Source organism: Pinus tabuliformis, chromosome 7 (assembly GCF_031772625.1).
Source record: "Pinus tabuliformis cultivar Carrire ecotype Pingquan chromosome 7, CPIR1, whole genome shotgun sequence".
Taxonomy (NCBI): Eukaryota; Viridiplantae; Streptophyta; class Pinopsida; order Pinales; family Pinaceae; genus Pinus; species Pinus tabuliformis.
The window spans coordinates 830,327,900-830,353,160 of NC_142293.1; the positions used below are offsets into that span (position 1 = coordinate 830,327,900).

General features: G+C 38.8%; 1 protein-coding gene and 1 pseudogene across 3 annotated transcripts in view; both read right to left on the reverse strand.

The window, feature by feature from the left end:
• Positions 1-25,261, reverse strand: part of LOC149250186 (isocitrate dehydrogenase [NADP]-like) — a 329,935-nt gene that overhangs the window by 290,320 nt on the left and 14,354 nt on the right. For all 3 annotated transcript variants that reach the window (XR_016266814.1, XR_016266813.1, XM_089458932.1), the window contains exon 3: positions 2,414-2,523. Coding sequence is in view for 1 of the 3 variants with exons in the window: in XM_089458932.1 (XP_089315058.1) it covers positions 2,414-2,523 (110 nt within the window). In the remaining 2 variants the exon portion in view is untranslated. The remainder of the gene's footprint in view (positions 1-2,413; positions 2,524-25,261) is intronic.
• Positions 13,533-14,962, reverse strand: LOC149250187 (DExH-box ATP-dependent RNA helicase DExH10 pseudogene; annotated as a pseudogene).

Sequence of the window (25,261 nt, forward strand, 5' to 3'; positions counted from 1 at the left end):
AGGACATAGGAAAAATTCCTTTTGTCAAGGATATTGTTGACTCATCAAAAAGCATTACAAAATTTATATATAATCATGCATTTGTACTTCATTTGAAGAAAAAATTTACCAACAACAAGGAGTTGGTGCGCCCTGCCATTACACGGTTTGTCACCAGTTTCATATCTCTTCAATCCCTCTTGAATTCTATGTGGGATGTGAAGAGAATGTTTCTTTCAGATGAGTGGTGTGCTTTGGCATTTAGCCACAAACCAGAGGGAGAAGCCATATGCAGATTAGTTTCATACTAGGAAAGCTTATGGGCGAGAGCGCATGAGGTGTGCAGCGTTACTGAACTTTTGGTAAAAGTTCTTCGATTAGTTGATGGAGACAAGCCCGCAATGGGGTACTTGTATGAAGCCATGGATAGGGCCAAAGAATCCATTCGGACCTACTATGATGATAAGGGGGATGAGGGGTTTCAGAAACAACTCCTCCTATGGGAAGTGATTGATGAGCGATGGAACAATACACTCCATCGTCCCATTCATGTTGCAAGGATCTACCTGAACCCCGCATTTGCTTACTCCTATGGTTTCTTATCCGATATTGAAGTCATGGATGGATTCTTCACTTGTGTTCAGAGGATGGTGCCATCTCAGCAGAACGTGCTGAAATCTCCAAAGAAATGGAGATATACAAGATGGCAAGTGGCACATTTAGCTTTGACATGGTTGTGGTTGATAGGTAGACTTAAATTCCAGGTATGTTTTAGTTTATTTCAAATTTCATTGTCTCTTCAAGTTTATAACTTCATACTTTGCTTCAACTTTCAAATTTCATTGTTTTCTTATGTTTATCTTATTTGTTGTAGATGCATGGTGGAAAAGATATGGTGGCAAAGTACCCAATCTGCGAAGGTTTGCCATTCGAGTGCTCAGCGAAACATGTAGCTCCTTAGGATGCAAGCGCAACTAAAGTGTATTTGAAAAAATACACACCAAGAAGCGCAATAGATTAGAACTTAAAATATTCCAAATTTCCAATTAAATTTTTTTTATAATTATTATTTTACTATTTATTATTTATAATTTATTAATTTATGACCCCTGTATAATTGGAGTCCCAGCGACTTAATGACATGGTCTACATCTACTATAATCTTCGATTGTGAGTGAGGCAACTTGAGAGGACACCTGATGTGGAGGCCATCTCATTGCATGGGATTCACACCACAGCTGCATGGAGGGTTGAGGCCGAGAGGCTTCTCATGGAGTCGGTCGCTAATTGGTTAGAGCAGGAGGTAGTGGAGGAGGTAGAGGAAGAGGAGCAGGAGCAACAAGAGGAGGAGGTGACACCACCTACCCAGGCTACCCCTGTCACCAGTAGAGAACGTGGTCTACCTCCTATAGCTCCTAGTTCTTCAGCTTCTAGAGCACAGCAGAGTCCACTGCCAACTCCACCGCCATCTACATCTAGAGGGAAAGCTATTGCATTTTCTCGCAAGAGGGGCAAAGGAAATCAATAGTATTAGTTATTTGGTTCATTTCATTATATATGACATTATGACTCATGATATGAGATACATTATTATAATTTTTGTTGATATTTTGAGGCTAAGTTGGGACTCAAGACTTACTATTCAGGACATGATTCACTGTTATGTGTGATGTAGCATTAGAAATGATATTACACATCTTATATATTAGTTCTTTTATCATATTTATGTGTCAATGCATTTATTTTATGTTGTAAATGCTTTAGATATTAAAAATTTTGAAAAAAAAAATGAATATTTTTGTATTTACCGATTGTTTCCCGATTTTTACCCGATTTTTCCGATTTTTTCCAATTTTTTCCCCTCACTTATTTATTCCCGATCACGATGTTCACAACATTGGTTGAAATCAATGAAGTGGAGACTGACAACGCAATCGGATAATGAAAAAGAAGCAAAGATTGACTATTGAAAGCTCATGTTATATTGGATGGTCTCATAAAAACTGAGTATCAAGTCACCACATATCTAATGCTTTGTTTGAGCTTTCAGGAACATCCAGCCACTGTAATCTTGTTGCACAGTGACCATACAAATCCCCAACTAAAACAATGTCAACAATATCACTCATGCTAAATGAAAATTAGAAAATTACAAGTAGAACAGCATTATAAAACGTTATGCACTGACAACAATTATTGAAGTTAACCAAAAAATGCCCCAAGGCACACAAGAGTAACTCTGGTCTAACTGCCGATGCACTGGAAAATGTCATTCCATGAGTCTCAAGAGGAAATTCGTTTCATATGAGAGAAATATAACTGTCTAGACACTTATTATATTGTTTGTATTAGGATGTAACTTGATCTTAATGACTCAAACATCAAAGAATATACATGGTCAGCAATAGCAATAATTTTCCCTTGTTAAACTTACTTTAGTGTGGCTTCAGCACTCTCGACGGTAACTCTATCATTTGTTGCATCTCGGTTTGGAAGTCCAAGGTCAAAGTACTTTAAATCCAACTCCAAATATGGAAATATCAGCTGCAAAAACAATTTTAATACTATTTGTCAAAAAGCAGATCTTCAAATTTATATTTAGCATGCAAAGGGTTTGTATTATTGGAGGAAAAAAAACATATACATTAAGTTCAAAATAATTATGAAAGGTATAAATGCAAATGAAATCTGATAAGCTTTTGTTCTCATTACCAATGAATATTTTAAATTTTGCAACCTGCAGTTGTATAAGTTGATCTAGAAGTAGCTAGATGAAGCAGGTAAGACCAACTACTGTCATATCAAAATGTTGATTAGAGTAGAGAAGCAAGGGTTCTGCTTGCCTAGGCACCAAGAGTAGCGGAGAGACCCACAAGACAGCCACTTAGCAAATTATTAATTTAATTAACTATTTCCTAATGTTGGATTTACGAAAAATTAAAAAGGCCGAAGTCAACATATAATTAGATCTCAGCTAAGTCACCTGACACGGGGATTCGGGACACGTAGGATTCGAGATTCGTGGTGTCGGATTCGGACACGCTGACCCCTCGGAACAGGACACGTTAGGATTCGTTATATATTATTTTATTAAAATATATATATATATATATATATATATATTTAAAATATATATATATATATATTAAAAAATGGATAATTCTTGTTAGTTCCATCAAAAGAATGAGACATTTCATCATGAATAATCATTACGTTTATGGATCTTTTCTGTAACTTATATTTGCGATTTGTTGGCCTTAATACACTGATGTTGCTAATCTGTTCCATGAAAAGATTTTGAAAAATTTAGTGAAATAACTTTTGAATTGGCTGCCAGTTCCAAACATTCTTAATTTCTTTATGTATATTTGATGGCTGGGACCTGGGTTCCCCATTATCACTCGTTGTCGCAGAATACTCCCACATTTGGCAAAACTGGTTACTTCATATATTTTCTGTTGGCTGTGCTTTAATTTGGTTTATTACTTATTACTATTAGTATTCACCGTTCAGAGTCCAAGCATTGATTATGAAGAGGCAAGCCAAAAGTTAAAACTTATTGCCTAATTTAAATTCAAGGCTCTTATTATCATACAAATCCATAGCTTCAACTTTGCTCTTCCCTTTTTTTTTTCAATTTCTTTTCCCCATGAATGATTTCAGATTTGTCTTTTGAATACACATAATTAAATAGATTCCACTGTCCAGATATAAAGTTATTTGAATTTCATTACAAATCGACCCCATTCATAACAACCGCAGGGTCCATACTATTATAAATTGGTAGCTATTCAGGTTCAGAACAGTCTGGCATGTTTCATGCAGGTTAACTTTCAAAAGCATGGCACCGGATTAACCTTTCACTTTCAAAATTCAGGCATAGCCGCATAGGTTAGTTATCTGAAGTCTGGTATCAAACATAATGAGCGCACTTCTTGGCAATGTGTAGTTTGAATGGATATGAACACCGGGTTTTAAACTTTTACCAAGTCAAGTCATTGTTCAGTCATTGATACAAACACTGAACAGTGAGATCAGAAATGCTGCAAATGCACTTACCTGGTGGACCGGTGGTCGATTCTCCTTGCTGAATGCTATACTCCCTGCTGCAACAGCACAAATCACTTGCCAAATGAAAATATTAATGAGCAAACACGCCCTTTTCATACCCGCGCTGAGCTTAGCGAGTCCTGGAAACAGGACACGATTCCCAAAATCGTGACACGCTTTTGAAAATCGTGACACGACCTCGGATTCGACGTGTCGGAAAAGGACACGACGTGTCATATGATTTGGACACGAATCCGGACCGAATCGTGTCGGATTCGCTGGATTCGGGATTCGTAAGGGGTTTAGGACGAATCCGGTTACTTAGGATCTCAGCCCTTCATAGAGATTTAATCCCAGCCATTGAGAGTGATGGTGGGGCCTGGATCGAATTTATAAGAGGAAATAGGGTGCAGAAGTGGGCAGTTCGAAAGGCATAGAGTGTCTGTGTTACATTAGCAAGAGGAAGTTAGGGTTCCATCCATCAACAAGGAGGAACAGCAACCAAGAGGGATACAAAGATAGGGCCAAACAGCAATATCTCAGCCCAGAATTCGTGTGGTCATACAGTGAGCTAGTGCGTCCAGAGAAAGGTCATACTGCACGGCTATACAGCATGCACCAGTACGCAGAGAGGCCATACTGCACAGTTGTACCGTAGCAGAAGTGTACAGGGTGTTTCGATTTGCTTGATTCAGTTGTTTAGAGGGATTTACTATAGAAAGGAAATGTTCCCTTGCTGTATTAATTTCTGAAGATTATTATTTTCCTGAGCTAATAGAAAAACACAGTTTGTAAGTTTTCCCTAGAGTTGGGGTTCCCTGGGTCTATCTCGTGTCTTATGAGTTGAATGTGTTTGTCTTCAGCTTTATTATTTCTAGTGTGCATGCTATAGTTAGAAAAAACGATGTATTTGTAATTTAAGTTTCAGAACTGAGAACAGTAGTTTAGATTATATTTCTGATCACATGCTTAGAGAATGACAAATCAGTCACTGGGTTTTAAGGGCAACTAACATGCTATCAGAGCTTAACCTCTGATTGAAGACCAAGCACTTTTTTATCTTCAAGAGCAGGTTCTGCGTTTAAAGGGAGCAAGTTCACCAGTTCGACTTGTCCGCTAGGGTTTCCGTGTTGAAAATTGATTGTCATTGATGTAAACTCTAGCAGAAGCCAAAAGAAGCCCCACTTTCCCTGCTCTTGTTATGACATATGATCATGAGAATGCATGTTAGACCATCATCATCTGATAGTACTCATCATGTCATTTCTAGCGGTAGGTGGTACGCCATGTGGCTCCTCATGGTTGAGGAGATATGGCCTCTTAAAGTTTGAGCCCTGATGTCTTGGTCAAGGTGCCCCAAAATGAATGGTAAAGGCAGCTCTATGATTGGTCCCGAAACTTGGCATAAAAATAAATGTTGCTTATGTTGAATTTTGGGTAAATATGATAGGTCTTAGCAATTGCAAAAGCAGCCTCCCTCTCACCCTTTTCATTGACCAAGTCGGCCCCTAAAAGGAGGATTTTATTTTTGAAAATGATTTTAAAAAGTGTTCATGTTGGCCTCATTATGGAGGTAATTTTTATGCAGGTCGGCCCTCCTTTTATGCCCCCCTTTTTCAAGTATAAATAGGGCACTCGTATGCCCTAAAAAAGCATCATTATTAGCCATCTATTGATGTGAATTACTCTGAAATTCTGAGGTCGTGGAACAAGTTGAAGATCTGAAGCAGAGGCCAAATTACATGGTGTTTTTGGTTTTCATTTTATCCTTTTTTGTGTGGTGAATCGTTGGGTTGGGACCAAGTTGCTGAGGCTGATCTGAGGCCTTTTGTGAGGCAGAATTCAGCCTGTTTTGAGGCAAAATTCTGCCTGATCTCAGGCCTTGTCTAAGGTAGCTTGAGGCCAAGCTAGGGCAGGAGATTAGGGCCAAATTAGGCCTGTGTTGCCCGTAGGTGATTAAAGCCGAATAAGGCCTGTGTTAGCCGCAGAGAAGAAGCCGAATTAAGCCTGTGGTGGCCGCAGAGAGAGGCTGAATTAGGTTTGTCGTAGATGCAGAAAAAGAGGTTGAGTTAAGTCTGTTGATGCTGCAGGAAAGAGGCCGGGTTTGGGCCAGTGAAGGCCACATGCTAGGGGCCAAGTCTAGGCCTGTTCTGGCAGCAGAAAGAGGGTTACTGTGGCCGCAGAAGAAGGACAAATTAGGCCGCATTTTGAGTCATTGTAAGGGTTGATTAGGGCCTGTTTGAAGGCAGAGAAATAGGAGCTTGATGCAGCAATTAAAGGACAGATTTGAGGCTTGATCCATAGTTTTAAAATTCGGCCGATTCGAAATGGAAACGGCCGAGTTGATCCGTTTCATTGCCCAGAAATATGACTCGGTGGAGGAAACGGTTCGGGAGGCCGAGTTAGCCATGACTCGGCCGAGTCATTCAATGACTCGGCCGAGTCATGGCTGACTCGGCCAACTCAGCCGTTTCCACATCTACTCGGCCGAGTCATTAAATCTGGCCAGTCACCCAAAAAAACAGGGATTTTTCTAATTTTTTTTAACTTTTTAACATTTAGCTGATTGTTGGGGACTCCAAGATGTTTTCTAAATTGGTTAAGTGCTATTTGGGGTCCATTCCCCTCTCCTAGTATTGATATGCTATTCAAATTTCATGGTAATGTTAAATTCTTAAAGTAAAAGTGACATTCTCATTAATCTTCATTTTCATCCTTTTACTTAAATTTTTAACATTACCATGAAATGACTCAGGATGTTTGAGAGTGGTTCTGGCCTCATTGGATTTCATATGGAGAAAGTAGAATTTTAGATTTCATTCAAAATACAGCAAACTTATCAGTTTTTCAGGATTTCAGGATTGGAGGATTGTAATGTTTCCATTGAATTTTGTCATGTATTAGGGTATGGAACTCGTATTTAATCAAGAGCACCAATCCCTCTATGTACCTTGATGTTAGTGACATTGGTTGTCGAAATCCTCCGGGATTCGCACCCAAACCAGGAGCTTCTGAAAATGTCACTCCCACTCCCGTTTTCGCTCTCGCTCCCCACTTTCGCTCCTGCTCCCAAGTAACACTAAGCCAGATGATGTTGGCAACTCTCGCAGTTGCCAGTAGTACTGGTCACAGACTTTTGTTGTAGAGGCCATTTATAGCCTCCTTGGTTATGTGTTTTTGTTTTGATCTCTATATCAACATCGTGTATGTATTGGACAGTGCACTGGGTGCCATTTTGATATAATGGATATATTCATGAGCTTACTTTGATCATATGTTGTCTTCTATCTATATTCTAATGCTGTGTGTTTGGAAACATGAATGGAAATCTTTAAAATTATTTGTTTTTATAAAAAATAAATATTTAATGTATTTTTTACAATGACCGAGTCATTGAAATTGAGCCGGCCGAGTCGATACCGAGTCGGAGTCGGAGTCGACCCTCGGCCGAGTCGGAGTCGGAGTCGGAGTCGGAGTTTTAAAACATTGGCTTGATCAGAACTCAATAAAAGCACAAATTTAAGGGGCAGATTTAGGCCCTTTAGCCCGTGTTCAATGACAGATTTGAGGACCAAATCTCCGGGCAAAATCCAAGGCAAAGTCTGAAGCAAAATAGTGGCAGCAGAATGTGTTGAAGGAAATGTAACTAGCTTCAGTCTTCATAAATGTACTTTTGATATTTGTATTTATTCAAGAAAAGAAATATTATTTTTATTATATATGTCAATGAGTTTCTTGCTCATTGAAGTAGGTCTAGCACATGTTAAAGTGTTATAGGTGAGTCAAAGAGTCGAAAGAATTATGTTGAAGACCTTAAGGGTATGCTACATTATGTATATTTATGTATAAGAGTCAAAGAAGACACCTCCAAGCAAAGTCAAGTCTCCTCCTAGCAAAGACACCATCAAAAGAAGCAATGGCACCATTAAAAGCACCCATCAAAGAAAAGGAAGTCAAGTCGGCCTCAAGGAAGCAAGTTGGCCTCCAAGTCGGCCTAAAGGAGGGACAGTCCTATGTATATAGAGGCTGTCCACTCCCTCAAACGACAAGCAACTCACTCTGAAATCAGCGAAGATAGAGGACCGAAAAAGAAGCCGAGAAAGGGACGAAGAAGGAGCCTCTAGTGCAGCAAAGAAGAAAGAAGGAAGAGCGAAGGTTTTGGGACTGTTTTAGGGCCAATACCAACCACACGTGTGAAGAAAAGGAAGGGCTATCTGCGGTTAGGACAGCAGCAAGTCACCTCCCAACATACCTCATCGTTTGGGCTACAAACTAGGCCTACTAGGCCTCCTATCCAAGCGAAGAAGGAAGGACCTCAAGCGAAGGAAAGAGGAGCCATATAACATCAACAAGACCTCTCACGTGTGAGAATTAGGGCTGCAGTGCTGTCACACAAAGCCTACAACTATACATCAAGAAGGAACTCTGTTGGTCAAGAGAAGGAAGGAGTATCCTTAGGTGAAGGATCTCACTAAGTACAAAAGATAAGTGTCTCTTCTAGAAGGACTACTAACAGTGGAAGGAAGAACGAAGTGCCGGAAGGAGGACGAAGTGTCGGGGAACGATGGACAAAGTGTTGGGGAGACATAGTGCAGAGAAAAGGAAGGACTTGACTTGTGCTTGGAGGATCTTCTAGTCAAGGGTCTAGGGTTTGGCATTGATCAAGAAAGAAGCTTCAATAAGAGAAAACTTACCGAAGGGTTTTCCTCTCAAGAGAAGAGAGGTTTTGGCCCTGGCAGAGAGCCAATATCTTGTGTTCTTGTTTTATGTTTTTTATAGCAGTTTGATGAAGTACACACACATGCATTAATAAGAGAAGAAAGAAGATTAAGCTAACAAAGACAAATTATAAAAAGACTTCACAAATTGTTATCTAGTCCCGAAGAATCACTCTACATCTCATTGCCCTAGATTCTTCAACATGGTATCAGAGCTAAGGTGACACATCAAGGAAAGGGCATCTCAAGAACACTCATCAAGGAAGGACATCTACAAAAGTTGAAGCATCAAGCCAAGAAGTCTCTATCACATCAAGGACAAGAAGGTCTATCATCTATCCTTCCAGTTGGTGCTAGTAAAGCCAAGGTGTTGGTGCTTCAGATAAACCTAAATGTTTTTCTAACTAAGTACTAGGGAGTTGGTGCTTCCCTTCAATTGGTGCTAATATAATTTTGTACTTGTTACCCACCACGAATGGGTAGTATCCATTAGAGAAAATTCTCTCCTAGATGGTCCTTAGTTGGCAGCCACAAGATAGCTCGATGTGCCAATATCTCCGCCACTTGAGCCAGCAATGTGGTCCCTTGCCCATCTGTTATGATCATATGTTTGAAGGTGGGCCTTCCGACCCTGAAGGTATGGCTTTTCATTGTGTAGTTGGGTACTTTTGTTTACTTATCATGGACACTTTTGGGCATGGATTAGTGGGGGGATTCGGCAGAAAGAGTGGGTTTGGTTTGTACTCTTGTCTCCTTTGTCCAATTTTATGGTTAACCTTGTATCCTAGTCTCGTGGGATCTCCTTTATTGGCTACTAGCTTTAGGGGTGGCACTACATGGGAAACCCCGATTTTGGTTGTGTGGTCCCGCTTCCTGACACCATATACATCGCTCCCCTCCGCTCATTATAACCCCATTCACTATATTTTCCATCTGGGTCTACATTTGTCCATTGGGTCCACGAGGAGTTAGCCTCCCACTCCCCTTGTCCACACTTTGGGTCGGGCCTGGAACAATGCCCTAAAGGTTGATGCAGCTAAAAGGAAAGAAAAAAGCATAATTTGGCCACTCTCAACGAGAAATGTACCATAAAATGTAAAAAATGGTCAGGACATACAAATTTAGCACGTGGGAAAAAGCCAAACATGAGCCCTACCACTTTCATCATGGCCATCACCGTGGTTCCTAGGGCCCCTCACATTGGCCCCTTACATCATTTAGGAGCCCATGATTGACCCAACCCCTGGTGGGCGAAGAACTGTCCCACCTTAAAGGGGTATTCACTGCTATATCCTACACATCATGCTCTCATCCCCTAAAGCCCGGAGCGGTTACAAAAGAAAAATCTATAAAAGACAAAGGGCATAGGAAAAAGGGTGGAAAAACAATGGTCAGGGTAACTTATGTATCATGATTGCTCCTTCCTACACTCATATACCCAAGTGTAGGCTTCCCTCATCTTAGCTACCCTTGTATTGTGACATGTGGCTTGGAGCCTTCCCCTGATGCCCCACTCCATTCCATCATTATTTCACATACCACCTGCCATTTGATGGATGTACCATGGACATGCCACCCCCTTAGAGGTTCAAACCACCTAATAGGGTCCTTGGTTAACCTTCTTCATGAACTTGGAGACACGTGTACATTTTGAAGCCTGTTATGGAAGGGCATGCCACTATGAAGTTTCCACTTGGTTCCATAATTTGTAAGCTCATTTACTCAATTGCGCTAATGATTGGTTGTACTGGAATGTGAGGAGACGCATTGGATCTTATACAAGATTGTAGGTGGGTCTTCATCTGAGGTTTGCTCTCCCTTTGCGGGGTCCAAAGCCTCTAGAGGGTCATATGGGCACTTGTAAGGTCAGCGTTGAGAGTCATGGACTTCAACCATAGCAGAGCGCAGATTGCCACTTCATGGGAGCTTCCACTGATTGCTTGTGTTCCATTTATTTGATGATGATGATGCACCCAGACCACCTTGCCTGTAAAGCCCTGAATTTGTTAACAAGATATAACTATTCCAAATATAAGAATTTATCAATTTGTTGTTGAGTACCTACCTAATGTTGAGTACCTACCTGGCTGAAGATGCTTTTGATTTGCTCCAGTTCCCGCTCCCGTTACCAAAAGACCAAAAACCTCCCAGCCAAGCTAGGTACAGTCTCAGCACCCAGCCCCAAAATACTTCAAATTCGAAGTATTTTGGCCCCCGTGCCCAAAAGTCTCAAGAACAACTGCTCAAGCTCCATTATTCTCTGTGTCTTCCTCTTGTTAGTTCCTCCTCTGCCTTCCTTTGTATCAAAGAATGTCCCCCCTTTCTACAGTACCCTTCCTCCTTTTATGCCCCCCAGAGACTCCTCCACCGCTTCCCCTTTCTTTATTGTTTTAATTTGATAAGTTCATAAGTTGCAGAGGCGGTCACCGCCTTCTCCCCTTCCCAATTTGCTAACCATGCACTCTTATTTATACAATATCTCCTTTATCATAATGTTATGTTTCACTTTTGTTTAAATTGAATTATTTTCATAGTATTATGGTTTTATATATTCTTCTCTTTATTATATATATATATATATATATACACACTTTCCTTTGACTTTATAGAATATGTTGTTTCTTTTGTAGAATAATATGTATATCATAACTCTTTTGTACATAATACTTTTGGGTATAGTCCCTTTGTATGTAGTAGGGTACATACTTCCTTTGTTGTGAGTTCACTATACTGCATTTATCTTTAATTTTATATAGTAGAATTATATATGTATTGTAGTGGTGGCACTTATATCATATACCCTACTATATTCTTGTAAGTTGGGTATTCATTTCAATAGTTAATTCGTTACCTAAATATGGACGTTTTTTCAATATTAACTAATATATACTAGTGCAATGCAAGCGGTGCATGCATATGTAGCTATCATATGCATGTCTCGTGTGCATGCTAATATCTCTATGTCCCCATTAATTTAAGATGGGTCCTTATTATTTTCGTAATTTCATAGTATTTTTCTGAAGTATCTTTCATAACTTTCAGACCAGGAAATCTTAAGTGCATAGGTAGTATTTATAGACTCCAATTAAATTTTATTAGAAATCATTTAACAGTACGCTTCCCTTTATAATTACTTCCCTTTATAACACTGCCCTTGATTTTAGCAGAAGTAGTGTAGAAACTTTAAAAAAGAGGACAAAGTCAAACATCCCGGTTCAGAATATGACCATTAAAGGAAATCCTGAAGTCATTTTGATATAAACAGAATATCAATGATGGAAAGATACATATGTACAAGAAAACATAAAGAGAATTGGTATATAAATATAAGAGGAATTCCCCTTTTGGCCCACGGTCAAACCACATACACTGCTTCTCTATTGAAGTTGATTTGCACTACGCCCTGGCAGTGTCTATGTTCAGCTTCCACAAGCATAATAGGTGAGGAAATGCGACCCCAACTTCAGTCTGACGCTCTCCCAATCATGCACTCAATTAATTATAATAGGATATAACTATACACAAAAGTATTATGTACTGTGGAGACGGTATGGCGCGACATCACATATGCCATGACCGTGGCAGTTGAGGGCAATGGCACGAGATGTTCAAATGGTGAGGCGATGAGACTGACGGGCCAAGCCACCACAGCACTTGGGAACTAGAGGGTATGGTGACGAAATCTTCCTTCTCATTCTCCTTTTATTGGGCCCTTCACAGATTGACAAGGATTAGAAGCCTCATCTTAAACAGCAGTCTAATGAATTAGTATTGAATGTGTGGAAAAGTGCAACTGATCCTTGTAGACATATTATGCAGATAGTCAAAACGAGTATGGAAGCAGAGGATGGAAGTATTGATAAGACTTATCCATTGGTAGACGAACCTGAAAAGATTGAGAGATCAGCTTAGTTTACACCAGAAGTCACCTATCCACAGAAACTTAATGACCTTACTTTAAAAAAAAATTGTGACTGATGGTTATCAGCAAGCAATGCAAATTGCTCAGTTTAGCATGAAGATAGTGGATAGGTGTGCAAGCAAACTGAACATTCATCATAGAATTTCAAAAGAGTGGTGAAATTATTGTCATTAGCATGGATATAGAATGTGATTATACTAGGCAGACTGGTCTTATGAATGGGGAATTTGAAGAGGGGTAAATCGGTGAAGACTAACACAGAAATAGAGGCTGATATCACCCAGCAGAGTGCTCATATGAAGCCAGAATCTCCTTTAGTCTCGAATTCTTCTGTCCTCTATTTAAAACATTGTTGACCTCTGAAGTCAGGCATGTGTTTTTAGAAACCGTTGATGTTGAGTTAAAAATTCCCAAGTGAATAGTCACACCATTTCTTTCCACTATTGGTGGCTTATATATAGTTCTGCTTTCTGTAGTATGCAAATCTATAGTATTTAAAGCAGCTGAAGCACCCAATGCTGAACTTCTCTTAGAAACAGTGTCCTTTGTTGAAGATTCATCAAATGTCAAAGGATGCTTTGTTTCAACTTCCGGCCCTTCAGTGTCTAATAGACCAGTGTACTCCCTTTCGTAAGTAATACACTGGACTTTACTCCATCCATGCAATGGAAGGAAACCTCTCTCTATGTCCTGAGATTCATGGTAAAAGCTTCAACATATCAGTTCTGCAAATCCAAGTGTGTTTCTTCATCTGCTCTCCCCAGAATTGTCAGGAGCACTATCTTCATCTCTCCAACTACCACATCAAAATCACTAAAATTATCCAACTCAGAGTACCACTCTTGCTTTAATTTATGTGCTGCTCATGTAGATAACTGTGTCTTGCACACCAGCTCGGCCATTTCTTGATTCAGAAACTCATCTAACCTCCTTGTCATGCGTATGATGCTGCCCTCAAATATATCTGTTCTACTTATAACCTCTGAAAATGAGGCACCCTTGGACCAATGGTAGATTACATCCATCAAATGTGGACGGGTTGTTGACTCAACATACTGCTCTATATCAACTTCTAACTTGCACTCACGTTGCACCTGTGCAATCCATCGTGCACTATCCTGAAGTTGACGCAATGGCTTCACAAGCTCATTAGTCAAATGTACTTGTTCAGATGATTTATCATATGGAATGAAACAGCTTGCAAGTGCTGCTATTTGATGATGATCCAGCTTATTGAATGTGCCATTGAACATCAATTCTGTCACAAGTCAATGAGACATGCAGCCCGGCCTTTCAGTTGCACCACACCATCAGAATCAATGTGTCCAAGTCGCTTAAGCACTCTTGAGCGATTTTTTTTTTAACTCTTCCCTAAATTTGTGAAGCTGAGAGTCACGCATTTTCATTCGAAGTTGCTGAGCTGCGCTATTTAATTCTGCTTTTCTTTGAAAAGACCTCAACTGGTGTTCATCCTGTTCAGACTTATGAAAGGGATGGGCAAGCAACTTTTGCTCCAATGCTTCAACTTCCCTTACAAGTTGGACAAAATCCGGATCATCAATGCCCATATCCTCAATAGGGTCAAGCTTTGGAAGACCTTTTGGAAATCGTTTTTCCAGCTCTTGCACTGCCATAAGTACACTCTGTCTTGCCTCTGCCGGTCGTAGATCTTGTGGAATGGCAACTCTAAGATTACTAAGAGAACAAATAAGGGGCAGTTGAACAGGTACCACATGCATTTCACCTTTTTGTCTAGGAGGAGGAGGACATGGCTTTGGGCGGGGACCATCACTTGTCAAGCCAGAAGCACAATGTAAAAGAGTATCCACTATATAATTACTAGTACGAGAACCCAATATATTAGAAGGTAATGTGCTGGGTGGCATCGATGGCTTTTTCACCACATTAACTACCACTCCCCATCCCCACTCAGTTGTACCATCTCTCACTTTAATCAGCCTACCAGGAACCAGAAATAGAAGAACGCGCTCAGGCCTAGTAATTTCAGTCATCATTTGCTTCTCTAACTCTGCTATGCTTAGTCTCAGTTTATGATAATCTCCTCAGATGCACCAAGCATGGCTGCTTCTTGCTCCAATTTTGCAATCTTCTCTTCAACTTCTGGTAGTGCCTTATCATGTTGAAACTGATGGAAAGAATTCTTGATGCAATATTCAGAATCAAATTGTCCCTCGGCTCGACTCATTAAATTTAGTAGTGTGTAATAGCTCAACCTGAAGGTACTAACTAACGGTGCAAGTTTTCCCAAGATCATTTCCTTGCAAGACTTCATGTCATTACATACTAATATATGCCTACGATGGCTCTCGGGTCAGAGCGCGAATACTGTGATGGTTGGGGTCTCCACTGCCACCCATCTCTCGATGAACGCCCCGTCTGTGACCTTTCGAGCTCCAGGCGGTGAAGGCCCGGGAGCATTCTGATGGATTGGTGGACATCTGCCTTATAGCCAGACGTCATATGCGATTATAACCAGGCCACGATGATACAGAAAGATAATCATTCGATTAGATGTTCCTCTATCCGCTGGTGGTTGACATACGTCAAAGGTTTAGACAATTAATATCATCGTTTGACACCAAACGCCACCTAAGAAATGAGTTTCGACGCGTCAGGTGTTTAAAAACGATGTGTGAGCACCGTGGCTTTTATAATGCATGCAGGGTCGTTAGTTTCAATCTAACAGGTGCGTAATACTTGCGGAGAAACTTGTATCATAGGAGCTCAAATTATGTAGAAAATACCACTGAGATTTGCTTTTATGATCTTCAAATGATTAGAAACAAGGAAAACCATTCTTTTGTCATAACTGTTACTTTCAGACGTTCTGTCTAGTGTTTCCACAGTTTTTGTGCATCATTGATTTTTCAGAGTTCTATCCTTTTCTTCATACTTGACTGAGTGCGAGAATACTAGAGTGAGTGTATACTAGAGCGAGTATATCTGTAATCTTTTTCCTGAGTTTGGATGTTGAACAGAGAGAGTATATGTTTCAAACCCTTTTGATGTTGCAGACTTTAGACATAATGATGATCTCCTTATTACTGCTATAAGAAAGGGGAGAGCAGATGAAGAAACACACTTGGATTTGCAAAACCGATATGTTGAAGCTTTTACCATGAATCTCAGGACATAGAGAGAGGTTTCCTTCCATTGCATGGATGGAGAAAAGCCCAGTATATTACCTACGAAAGGGAGTACACTGGTCTATTAGAGACTGAAGGGCAGGAGGTTGAACCAAAGCATCCTTTGACATTTGATGAATCTTCAACAAAGGACGTTGTTTCTAAGAGAAGTTCAGCATTGGGTGCTTCAGCTGCTTTAAATACTATAGATTTGCATACTACAGAAAGCAGAACTATATATAAGCCACCAATAGTGGAAAGAAATGGTGTGACTGTTCACTTGGGAATTTTTAACTCAGCATCAACGGTTTCTAAAAACACATGCCTGACTTCAGAGGTCAACAGTGTTTTAAATAGAGGACGGAAGAATTCGAGACTAAAGGAGATTCTGGCTTCATATGAGCACTCTGTTGGGTGATATCAGCCTCTATTTCTGTGTTAGTCTTCACCGATTTACCCCTCTTCAAATTCCCCATTCATAAGACTAGTCTGCCTAGTATAATCACATTCTATATCCATGCTAATGACAATAACTTCACCACTCTTTTGAAATTCTATGATGAATGTTCAGTTTGCTTGCACACCTATCCACTATCTTCATGCTAAACTGAGCAATTTGCATTGCTTGCTAATAACCATTAGTCGCAAATTTTTTTTTTAAAAGTAAGGTCATTAAGTTTCTGTGCATAGGTGACTTTTGGTGTAAACTAAGCTGATCTCTCAATCTTTTCAGGTTCGTCTACCAATGGATAAGTCTTATCAATACTTCCATCCTCTGCTTCCATACTCGTTTTGACTATCTGCATCAGTGTTGATAATATCGGTATCGGGAAAATATCGGCGAGGGTCCAGAAAATATCTTATCGGCAATATCGGCGAAAATATCGACAAAATATCGGCAAATATCGGCAAGCATAAAAAATGCATAATATATTTATCTTTTTCAGATTTTTAAACATATAAAGCAATAACAACATTAAATAAACACATTGGCACATAAATATGAAGAAAAAACTGATATATATGATGTCAAATAGAAATGATACATCAAAGGCGATACCAAATCCTGTTGATCCCTGATAATTGTCCATTTAAGGACTCAAATGTGGAGAACCAATACAAAATAACATCACATATATAAAAGTATCTCATCATCATGAGTTATATGTAGCACAACAAATAAAACTAGTAGCTATCTATCTGAAATCACTGCCCTCTCCCCCTTTTACGGGAAAACATGATGGGTTGTTTGCCAGGCCTGCCCCTAGTAGTAGGAGGCCTTGACCCTGCCTCTGCACCTAATGTCAAATAATGAGTGCTAGGTATGGGGCTATGCTCTCCTATATCTATAGCAGATGGTGTTGATGTTGATGCTCCCGCAGTGTCCTCCTCCTCCTCCTGCTCCTCCTCTGAGTGCTGCTGCTCCTCTGACTCTGAGTCCTCCTCTTGCTGCCCCTGCTCTAATGGATCATCTACCACTGGCTCTAACCATGAAGGTGACTCCTCCAAGAGGGGCTCCTCAGACTCCACCCTCCACGGAGACAATACATCAATATTGTCTAAGCTAAGTCACATGACACGAGGACACGAGACACGAAGGACATGTAAATACGAGTATTCAATACGAAACACAACGACCTGGAAACAAGACACGGGGGACATGTTTTATATATATATATATACCAAAATATAGTTATTATCCATATTAAATTGCAGGTTGCAGCTTATCTAATCAAATTAAAATATAACTACTTCTCAAAGTTCATAGTTCACTTTAAAAAAATAAATAGAATCAAAATTTACTATTTAGAAATTAGAATGTGATATGCTTGGTCTTGATTCTTGAATATTCAATGTTCATTGTTCATGTACAACTTACAAGCACATAAGAAAATAACTAAAGTCTAATCCTATTGATTTCCTCTGCCCCTCTTGCGAAAAAATGCCACAGCTTTCCCTTTCCCTCTAGATGTAGATGCCGGTGCTAGTGGAGTTGGCAGTGGAGTTTGCTATGCTCTAGAAGCTGAATAACTAGAAGTAGGAGCTATAGGAGGTAGACCACGTCCTCTACTGGTGGCAGGGGTAGCCCAGGCAGGTGGTGTCACCTGGAAACATTACAATCTCCCAATCCTGAAATCCTAAAAAACTGATAAGTCTGCTGCATTTTGAATGAAATCTAAAATTCTACGTTCTCCATATGAAATCCAATGAGGCCGGAACCACTCTCAAACATCCTGAGTCATTTCATGGTAATGTTAAAAATTTAAGTAAAAGGATGCAAATGAAGATTAAGGAGAATGTCACTTTACTTTAAGAATTTAACATTACCATGAATAGCATATCAATACTAGGGCCTAGAACGCTCAAACCCTCCTTGGCAGCAACCACATCGCTCTCCCCTTCCTTCTCCAGCAATCAGAAATGAAAATGATATGAAAAAAACCAAAATCGGATTTTTATAAGCCGTGCAGAAATTTTTTACAGTCACCAGGCGATATTTTCGATTGTCGCGCGATATTTTCTGAAATATCGGCGATATTTCGGAAATCGCGCGATATTTTCAAAAGCCGAAAATATCGCGATATTTTGTCAGCAATATATAGGCTCGCCGAAAATATCGCGATATTTCCGAATATCGTCGATATCTCAGCGATATTATCAACACTGATCTGCATAATATGTCTACAAGGATTAGTTGCACTTTTCCACACATTCAATACTAATTCATTAGACCACTGTTTAAGATGAGGCTTCTAATCCGTGTCAATCTGTGAAGGGCCCAATAAAAGGAGAATGAGAAATGCTTTCCCTCATTTTACATATAGACTTGCAATAACTCACCTTTTGGAAAGGGAAAGGTTCTATTGAAATTAGAAAAAAAAAATTAGTCTGAGTTTTCACTACATCACCTTCACTCAAATTAGCAATGACAAAATTGTCAAATTTCTTTGATTCTGTCAATTACGAAACCTCTCAACGTTTTGAAGCATAATAATATCAATACCAAGTGTTTTCTTCTAAACAAACTCATTATCATTCTCCATTTCTACATCTATGACTGCAAACTCCTCTTCCATGACATTTTGAATCTTTCAACAATGCATTAATTTCATTGTGCCTGTTAAATTGAATTTTGGTCAGAGATTTTCATTTGGTAAGCACGTGAGCAGTCTGAACTACCAAAGAGCAAAAAAAAAAAAATCCATTGAGAATTGACAATTGTTTGTTCATTGTCATTTCCTAACAATTGTAATCCATCCAGGTGACTCTCCTTTAGACCCTTGATTAAATTCATGTTTAGGAGGATTCTCATTAATGTGAACCAGAGGTTTTAAAACCTCTTGCAATCCAACCTTGTGATGTCTAATTCAACAATCTCCATGGCATGCATCTTTGGAATAGCTTGACAACTTTCATCCAAAAATAAGTTGAAAATTCCTTGCGTTTGAATTCTCTAACTCTCTGACTCAAGCATATTGATAACACCTACAAATTCTACTATGCTTCGGATTTATCATTTCTCTAATAATCGAACAGGCATTTCTCCCAATTCCTCCACAGAAACTTCTCAGAGTTTCATTAAAGTTATTAGACATACAATGGCAATCTTTGCAAATGCATTGTTGTGGAAACTTCATCCAAAGCATATGTAACATGCATTCTTACATCATTCTGACTGGTTTCATCCAGTGACAAATATAAACTATTGCCTCTCCCACCAACACAATAATTTTCACAATGCTTTTGCAGGCATAAAATTGGACTCTGAACAAACTGCCTCAATTACTGCATTCTTACTGTGAACAAAGCACCAAAGGAATGGCACACTCCTTCACAGACTTTTCACCATCATCTGGGAACACACTACCTAGTGAGAGCCCACATTCCCCAGTTGTAATGAAACAAATTCAACACCAATCTCTGAAGTCTTGATCTTAAATTTTTCTTTCTCAATCTCTTCTTCATCTTTGTCAGCAACTTCTCCATCATGCATGGCACATCTAACCCTACTACTGTTGCTTCCTTGATGTCCTTTCCAAGGTTTTCAATGACGAAGTTTTCCTCCACATTGTGTGCTCGGACTCATTACAATAAAATGGCCCAAGCAAAGTCACAAAGGATTACTCTGCACCACCTACAAGGATATTAAATGTTAAATAAACTATTTTAATAATTAACTCTTAACTCAATGCCATTTTCAAGATATAGGAATAGCCATTCCTTCATAAATATTTTTATCAGTAATTGCCATGTATATACCTTATATATATACACATATATATATTTCAAATCATATTGCTTAAATACTTTCCAGGTCATTAAGCAAAGATTTAAAGGTTGTTCTCTATTTTAGAACAGGTAAAATACGATTTGAACAAATGTTTTCAGAGAGGTTAGAACATAACAGAAACATATATGTGCCGAAAATTTGGGCATATCCAACCTTTTGACCAAACCATCCAACTAAGCTTTATCCAACTCACGTATTGTTACCAAGATTCGCATGCTAAATATGTGCCGAGGAAAGGCATGCCCAAGTAAGCACAAAGATCAAGTTATCTGCTCAACTGGGCATATCAAACCTGAACTCTAATGCCTGTTAACTATGCAACTTCAAGTGGCAATGAGAACCAATTTTACAATTACTTCAATCTGAAATTATGATGCATTACTCAGTACACGACTTCAATTGTCTTCCATCTTGTGATGTTCTTTCAAATGCTCTACAGCCTTCATTTAATTAACATTGTTAGGATATAAATACCAACATGAAACTTGCTATAAAATCTAAATCATGAATTATGTTATGAATTAAGATATCTTTAAATTTGTCTCATTGATGCATATGGATATGATTGATGAGCTAGAAATAAAAGAATAATTACAGGTTAATATGAAAGCTAATGACATGAGTTGAATATGGCCAAGTATGTTATATTAAATTATACAGAAATTGTTTATTTGATAATGTATGGACAAGTGTTTATGTTGCAGATAGCATCGTTACCAAAATGACCACGTGATGACAAAAGTTTCAAGAACAATTGAGGCTCAATAAGATTCCATGATAGGGTGATAACCCTGGTCCTACAGGGAGGGGTGGAGGTGTTACCCACCGTTTATCCTCCAAAGCCTGGAGTCATGGGAGGACTGTGCGAGCCACGCTCCCCTAGATGTGTGATGATGACTGCCGGATGCCTACTGAGAAATCAAGTCGATGTAGTCGACACAGATCAGTATAGCTGAAGCCATGGCATACTCCAGTAGAGGAAGGATAGGATGGGAGCGGAAGAGATTAGGAAGGATAGGATGATTTTAGAATAGCTTGGGCACCCGGCTGGGACAAAGCATGGATATTAAAGTTGTAACAAAAACAAAAACAAAAAAAAAAAACTATAAGTTTTCAAAATATAAATTTTAAAGTGTCCCCACATTAAACGAAAATCCAATTATGGAACATAATCCTTACATGATTATACTTATCGCTAAATAATTATTAATACTTTATATACCCTAACTTCAGGACGAAGTTTTCTAAAGGAGGGGTGTATGTAAGGACCCATCTTAAATTAATGGGGACATAGAGATATTAGCATGCACACAAGACATGCATATGATAGCTACATATGCATGCATCGCCTGCACTGCACTAGTATATATTAGTTAATATTGAAAAAACGTCTGTATTTAGGTAATGAATTAACTATTGAAATGAATACCCAACTTACAAGAATATAGTAGGGTATATGATATAAATACCACCACTAGGGCCAGATGGATTCTCAATTCACTTGTTCCAAGCCTTCTAAAGCATAATTAAATTGGATCTCAAAAGGATGTTGAACTACACTCTCAACAAGAAAAAAGTTGAGGGAGCTACAAATTCCACTTTTCTGGCTCTTATTCTTAAAGACATAATACCTTCCTCTTTTTCCATATTTTGACCTATTTCTTTATGCAACTCAGGTTATAAAATTTTAAGAAAGATCATAGCTGCTAAATTAAAGAAAGTAATAGGTAAATTAAAATATGAGAATCAAGGTGGTTTTATCCAAATAGCAAACAATATCATATCGGTACAAGAGGTAATACAATCAAGCAAAGCCAAAAAGGAAAAGGGTATGATCACAAACAAGGGCATGGCAAATGCATTTGACTGCATGAAGCATTCACTTTTATATGTTGTTATTGACAAGTTTGGATTTTATAATGATTTCACAAGTTGGATTCAAGCATACATCAGTTCACCTTCGATTGCACCTTTATTAAATGGTCGACCTACATGATTTTCCAGAGCTCAAAGGGGGTTAAGACAGGGTTGTTCCCTTTCTCCTATGCTAAACATCATAATGGTGGAATCATTAAGTAAAAAACTAGAGAATGAAAGACTTGAAGCTAAGATACAAGGTATCAGCATAATCTGAGGAGTGAAAGAAATAAATCACTCCCCATTGGCAGATTATACTTCACTTCTTGGTGCAGCTTCTAATATAATTGCCCGCGAATTCAAAAATGTCTTAGTTTCTTAAATGCCTTTAGAGGAAAAGTCAAATATATGGATGGAACATTTCATAAAGCATCTTCACATGGTCTCCTGAATTTCGGTTTTCCCAAGTGTTGAATCATGGTTATCTTTCAAATACTCAGGAATGCTTAGTTCGCTTCAGAACCCCTCATCTCAATTCTAGCAAGGTATTCTAGATAAAATTGGAGGAAAAATAGCAGTGGAGGGGCAAGATGGTTGAATCTGCAAAGAAAATTACTCTTGTAAAAGTAGTTCTTTCTTCTTTGCCTATTTTTCAATGCTCAGTTCTCCTAGCCCCCAAAACTAACATAGAACATCATGCCTGCAAAATCAGACTTTTTTTGTGAAAGGGGGGCAGTTGAAAATAAAATATTCCATCTAACCAAATGGTCAATATAAGAGCCCCAAAAGACACAGAAAGTATATGCATCAAAAACCCAACTCTTATGCATATAGATATGGGAGCCAAAATCCTATGAAGATTGATCACAAGTCCAATGACATGGTAGAAAGAAACAATTTTTAAAACATATATTAAAGGATTAGTAGTGTGGAAACTTTTAAAAACTACAGCAGCTTTCATTCAATCCAAAGCTCACATGGGTTCCTGGTATTGGGCAATCTATGAATTTATGGACAGACAATGTTCAAGGGCAACCGCAAATGGAATCATCTGAACAAATCCTTTCCATCAAGAATTGGTTCCAAAACTCAAGATCTCTTAAGCTAGCTAATGTATTGGAATGAACAGCTGACGACACTTGGAAAGGGTGGAAACAATTCCACTTCCCATAAGATTTAAGGGAAAAAACAAGCCTCTTTTACATGCATTTGGCAGGATGAGCTCTTTTAAATCAGCATATCCCTAGTAAGCGAGGATGGAGTAGACAAGGATTTTCTATAAAAGAGGGATATCTCTCTGTTATTAAACTCATCAATTGCCCCCAAAGGCAAATTATGGAACCAATTTGGGAGGTTGATCATATTCCAAAAGTTAATGTATTTTGTTGGGTAATGGTACATGGTAAACTAATGACAGATGATAATCTTCAAAATAAATGCATACAAACTCCTTCAAGATGTCCAATATGTTGCAAGCAAAGTGAATCAGTATATCAAAATTTCTTGGAATGCAGCTAAATTCGCAAAGTGTGGGAATACCATCTAAAGTAAATCTTTCCATGAACTATCCTTCCACAATAATGGAATGGCATGCTTTTAGGCTAGCATAAGAAATACTCAGGATCGTAGCAGAAAAAGCCATTACTCCTCTGTGCATGGAAATCTCTCCCCAACTTTGTATGTTGGGAGACTTGGTTAGATAGAAACAAATCTATATTTCAACAAAAGAAAATCGTAGCCTCTAGAGCTATGTCCTTGGCATGTAATTTTGAAGTTCTCTCAATAATAAAGTTAAATAATATCAATTATATCAATCTTGATTTATAGGAGTGCAATTGGCTCTCAAATATTCTTTATTCAAAATAGGTTGCTCCACTCAACTAGACCCAAAGAAAATGTAAAAATTTCTCATTTCCCACCCCGGTTTTCAGTTTCACCTTATTTCTCCAAAATAGTTAAATGCCCTTTCCCATATCCATACATTCAACAACTGAAAAATAAATTTTGCTGAAAACACAAATTCTGGAAATTTTACAGAATGCTGGAAAATGCAGAAATAAATATTAGCACATATAAACAGCCATTCAACACATTTAAACACAGTGATTTTTGGTCAAGGTGACCCTGGAAAAACCCCCTACAACTCTTGGGGAAAACCAGTTCGAGAGCTCTTTCTTATTTCTGAAAAATGCTTTTTACAGTGAGAAATATTCAGCAAAAAAATCAGCAAGCAAATTTTACAACTTATCTCGTTTTCCGTGCCTCACAGCCAACTGGGAAAACTTGCAAACAGCAAAACAGAACAGCAATAAATGTTGTACGGCCTCCTCGAAAAAATAGCAATACAGCTGTATGGATTTCTGCCCTCGACTTGCTGAAACTCCGTTGTACGGACTTGCTGAAACTCCGACTTGCTGAAACTCCGCCTTGCTGAAACTCCGCTATACGGACTTGCTGAAACTCCGTTGTACGGACTTGTTGAAACTCTGCCTTGGAATGTGTGCCAAGCTGCTGCCTCCTCCTCCTCACTGTCCAGAAATCTCCCTTGCTCTCCTTCTCTCAATCTGCTCATGAAAGAATGAATGACCTTTTCCTCCTTTTCCTCCCTTAATCTAACCTTAAGTGACTTTTGGGTAATCCCTAAATCCAATGGCCGAAATAGATTGAGATCTAGGGCTGAGATTAAATGCTCATTTAAATCTCACTTTCTATTTTTTTAATTCACACCACTTTAATAAAGACCCACTTAGTCATTTATTTCCAAAGTCACTTTTCCTTTCTAATTTTACATTGACTTTATTAAAGTCACTTTAAAATTAGACTTTAGTAACTTTATCATTTAAAGTCACTTTTAAATTAGATTTGACTTTATAAAAATTATAAAGTCACTTTAGGAGAAAAATTAAATTCTTTTGGACACTTTTCCCTAGGCCAAAGATCAAAGCCTTAGGGAACCAGCTGTCCTCCGGTACCAAATTTCAACACTCCCTCTTACTGAGGAAGGTGTTCCTCACCACACCCATCTTGTCTCTAAAGTAGTCATGCTTGCCCCGTGGTAAGACTTTGGTAAGAATATCTGCAACCTGCTCATCAGTGGGAATATACTCAAGCTTCACAGTGCCCTTCTAAACACAGTCTCTGATGAAATGATATTTGATCCCGATATGCTTTGACCTGTCATGAAATGCTGGATTCTCCGTGAGTTTAATGCAACTCTGATTATCACAGTAAATCACTGAAGGTCTCAACGGCTGACCAAATAAGCCAAACAACATCTTGCGATGCCAGATGGCCTCAC